At 23.5% G+C, this 4,659-nt stretch overlaps 2 protein-coding genes across 2 annotated transcripts in view; one reads left to right on the top strand and one right to left on the bottom strand.

Moving 5' to 3' along the window:
• Positions 1 to 2,593, top strand: part of LOC108688449 (dynein heavy chain 1, axonemal-like) — a 106,064-nt gene extending 103,471 nt beyond the window's left edge. The window contains exons 55-59 of the mRNA XM_018194716.1: positions 423 to 691; positions 1,128 to 1,354; positions 1,506 to 1,687; positions 2,050 to 2,173; positions 2,376 to 2,593. Coding sequence (XP_018050205.1) covers positions 423 to 691; positions 1,128 to 1,354; positions 1,506 to 1,687; positions 2,050 to 2,173; positions 2,376 to 2,593 — 1,020 coding nt within the window. The remainder of the gene's footprint in view (positions 1 to 422; positions 692 to 1,127; positions 1,355 to 1,505; positions 1,688 to 2,049; positions 2,174 to 2,375) is intronic.
• A 433-nt stretch (positions 2,594 to 3,026) lies between these two features.
• Positions 3,027 to 4,659, bottom strand: part of LOC108689946 (cytochrome b-c1 complex subunit 8) — a 3,474-nt gene continuing 1,841 nt past the window's right edge. The window contains exon 2 of the mRNA XM_018196946.1: positions 3,027 to 3,272. Coding sequence (XP_018052435.1) covers positions 3,178 to 3,272 — 95 coding nt within the window. The 3' untranslated portion in view covers positions 3,027 to 3,177. The remainder of the gene's footprint in view (positions 3,273 to 4,659) is intronic.

Here is a 4,659-nt window from a genome sequence, read left to right as displayed (position 1 = left end):
TATATATATATATATATTCTCACTAATTTTAATAATCTTGAAATATGCAGTCAAATGATCACTCTAAATAACAATCAAAATGTGTTTTAATCATTGATCATTGTTTAATAAAAGTTATTAACAATCATAATAAATATGTTTTAAGTTTGATATTTCATTCATCACTGTTATGTAATTTTATCTTAATTTTCTGTAAATAGATAATTAATTGCTTATAAAAACTTTAATTTTAATAAATAAATGTTAATTTAAAAAAATATATACATACGAGATATTTTCAAATTTATACATTATTGTGAATATTGTTTCACTAATATAAGTACAGTTATATAAATATTTTTGTCATAAACAAATTTCGTTATTGTAATTAATAAGTTATTAATTACGCTTTTATTGATCATTCTATATTTACACATTCAAAGTTACCGGCTGCAGCGACATTCAAGGATTATCTAGAATATATAAAAGATTTACCTTTAATCGACAATCCGTCATTATTTGGCATGCATTCAAACGCCGATATAAGCTATGCACAAGCAGAAGCACATGCTTGCCTCACAACTTTATTAAACATGCAGCCCAGGGAACTTGACGTTGCAACCACAAGTGTCGAGGAGGTAACAACTCAAATAACCAAGAATATGTTGGCCACAATGCCCGAATCCTTTGATTTAATCGCAATACAAGCAAGGTACTAGTTAATATTTCTTTTTGTGTACAAATGCAAACATATATTTTTGTTTCTAAAAGTTTATTTTTTAAATATATTCTTATTGTCGCTACCTTGTAATTTAAAATAAAAAGCATTTTGTGATTTGATTATAAACCACACATTTTACAAAAAATATCTTTCTGTATACTTTTTAAAATATAGTAATATAATTAACATTATTTTATGACACATTATTTAATTTCTTAAAATTAAATTTTGTGCATAATATCTAACAATATATTCACTTTTCATATTTTATATTTTCGAAACAAGTATAACTCTTGTAAAAAATAATTGAAAAATTCTTGATTCAAACTCAAATGAAATTAATCTAATGTGTGTAAGAAGCAATATCTTGCAAAAAAGTTAGATAAAACATTTGTTGAATCAGTAAATAAAATAAATTGAATTTCAGGTACCCTATGTCGTACGAGGAATCCTTTAATACCGTGTTACTACAAGAAGCTAAGCGATATAACGATTTACTCAAAATTGTGCAATCAACGTTGCAAGATCTTTTAAAAGCTTTAAAAGGATTGATCGTTATATCAGAACAGCTAGAAATGATAGCTACCAGTCTTTTTAATAATAAAATACCTGTAAATTGGCAAAGCAAAAGTTATCCTTCTTTAAAATCTTTAGGTAAGAATATCCCAATTACAAGTTTATCAATATGTAATACAATTTTTATTTCAGTCTCGAAGTCAGTTTCTAACAAACAAACTGACATTATTTGTTGTCATTTTGATGTCAAAAATTTGTTATAACAAATATTTTTTATCATTTTGATTAGCCGGATGGTTCGTCAATTTAAGGGAAAGAATTAAGTTTATAAGCAATTGGCGAGACCAAGGTATACCGCCTGCATTTTGGTTGTCAGGATTTTATTTTCCTCAAGCCTTTTTAACTGGCACGTTACAAAATTTTGCGCGTAAATACGTATTATCCATTGACACAATCGATTTTAGTTACAAGGTATGCTTTCAGCTTTTAATTAAATTGTTAATAGGTTCATATTGATGTACTAACTGTAGAAAAATATATAAAAAATATTTAATAGACACTTTCAGTTATTCGAGAGATTTGTTAATATAAGTAACAGCTATAGTCAAATAAAACTTGATTCGTTGATTCTATATAATCTAAAATAATTACAAATATTCTACATCTAAATAAATGTTATTGATCAACTAATAGATATAAAAATCAATAATAATCTTTGTTTAAGTATGTATTGTATGATTTTGCAAAAATTTGAAATTATATCTATTAATCTTGACAAAATGGATAAAAAGATATTTAAAGCAAAGTCATGAGCAATATTATGTGTGTCACAGATTTTAACTTCCAAACCAACGCAGAGACCATTGAATGGCTGTGTCATTTACGGACTTTTTTTAGAAGGCTCCCGGTGGGACGGAAACTATCTCGTCGAGTCTTTACCAAAGGAATTATTCACCGGTTAAGTATTAATAATGTTTCCATTACACTAAAATTAATTTCATTTGAATTATTAAAAGCTAAATTATTAAATTACTAAAGTAAATGTATGTATATAAATAGCCATACTTTGTTGAATAAATCATAAATTATTTAATTGCTCTGAATTCCGTTTACATAACGATATACATAATGGTATGGTAATTGTTCACTTGCTGTCCAGACATGCCGCCAATTCTTGTATTACCAGAAGTTCATCACGTAATTCCGCCTCACAAAATTTACGTATGCCCTGTATACAAAACTATCGAGCGATCTGGAACTTTAAGCACAACAGGACATTCCTCGAACTTTGTTCTAGCGATAGAAATTCCAATTGACAAACCGCAATCACATTGGATAAAAAGAGGGGTAGCATTGATATGTACTTTAGACTATTAACATTTCTCTGTTGCTATATACTATAGCGTTTATGATTTGTGATTGACAATTGTTGAAGTATTCGTAATATTATTCATATACATGCATTATTAATATTATAATTATAATAATGATTCTATCAAATAAATTTTTTATTGTAAAACAGCATTTTTCATATTGTAATATTATTATTATTTTGTTTAGATGTATATCCTACATAAAATATATACGTTACATTCATCATGAAATAATTATAAATTTATCGTATATATTGGTAACAATTAATCATTAATAATTACAGTTGTAAAAATATATTAATTAAATGTATGAATTAGTTATTTGCTTTATTAAAGCCTCTTATAAAATAAATTATACATGAAATATACAAAAAAACATATACAAATATACAAAAACACATATACTTAATTAGATAAATAAGAATACACTTTTATTATATGATATCTTTTTATTAAAAATAAAAAATATTAACAAGAGCTCTTTTATTAAACTCTAGAAACAATTTCAAACAGATAACAATAGCGAATGGAAATTTTATTTATAGAACAAAAACTATTTGTTAAAAATAGTTTAATCAATGTTTGCATTCACTTATCTTTCTCGTATAATTTGGGATCTTTACGAGTATATCGATCATGTGCTGCAGGTGCCCACGTCATTATTCCAATTGTCATTATACATCCTAAAATGAAAAATATTGATAACACAATTATGAAGAGAAAGGAAATATTAAATAAAACAGAGAAACTTTAAGAAAAGTTGCGTTATATATAAATTGTCAGTCCAAATAACAATAAAAAGTTCATAAAAATAAAATTTTAGAGATATATAAATCTTCAATAAATAATTCTCGCATATGATGAAATTTTAAATCTTTCTTTTTATAAATCAATACGAAATTATTTAAATAAAATAATTAGATTTTACGAATATTATTGGCTTTTTTAAATAAAACATACCTTTCACATTTAAAATATACATTATATTACAAGAATTTACAAATAATTTGGGAACATTTATATGTATTTCATATATAAAACATTAAATGCAAAAGGTTTCAACTTCCAAAAAAAATTAAGAAACTATTTATTTTTATCATATAATTCTTTCTTATTAAAAAGCCGCTCGTAAAAATAATTCTATTTAAATACAACTTAAATATAACCTAAATATAACCTATATCTCTATAACTTATTTTTTAAGAATTAGTATAATGAATATATTCTTTTATACTTCTATATACTTCTATATACATGTAAGATATTTTATATATCTTTAACTTCTTAAATTATAATAATTTTTTTTAAATAAACAGTTTTAAAGACTATACTTATATTTATTTATATACATATAAATAATGCGTTAAAAACTTATGCTGAAAATTTTAATCTAATTGGATCTAACAAAACATTGTATATGAAAAAGATATAAAAAAAAATACGTAAAAATTATTTTGCAAAAAATTATTTAATAAAAAGAAGGATTGAGATATTTTAAGTAACAATTCTATATTGATGTCATATTCTTATTTTTATAAATTTGTAATATTGTTAATCCATAATCTGATATCAAAAATATCATATTAATGCTGATTTTTTTATCTTTTAACTAAAATAAAAACTGATCATTGCAAATAGTAATACGATGTCGTTAAATGTATGTATATTTATTTAATAATAAAAAACGTTGTTAAATAACGTTACAACCTATTTATGACACAATTTCTGTCTTTATGTATATTTTATTATACTATAAAAAAAATTTTGCAGTATATAAATGATTGAGTGATTTTAGAAATTTACAAACGTATTCAATCTCTGTAGATAAACGAGAACCAATTTCACATAAAATTTAATAACATTTGAATTTAATGATAGCGTAAGATAAAATTTAATGAAAATGAAATTAAAGTTTTGTTGCTTTGATAATTCAGTCTAAAATTAAAACAGTTTTTTCGCTTTGATAATTTAGTTTAAAATTAGAACATTGTTATGTTAAATAGATGAAATTTATTCGTATAAAGTGCATATGCAAAATAATTTTTATGCATTCTTTTTTATATCTTTTTC

This window comes from Atta colombica, unplaced genomic scaffold (assembly GCF_001594045.1).
Source record: "Atta colombica isolate Treedump-2 unplaced genomic scaffold, Acol1.0 scaffold105, whole genome shotgun sequence".
Taxonomy (NCBI): Eukaryota; Metazoa; Arthropoda; class Insecta; order Hymenoptera; family Formicidae; genus Atta; species Atta colombica.
Note: the sequence above shows the minus strand (reverse complement) of the source record. Positions and strands in the feature narration are given on the sequence as shown.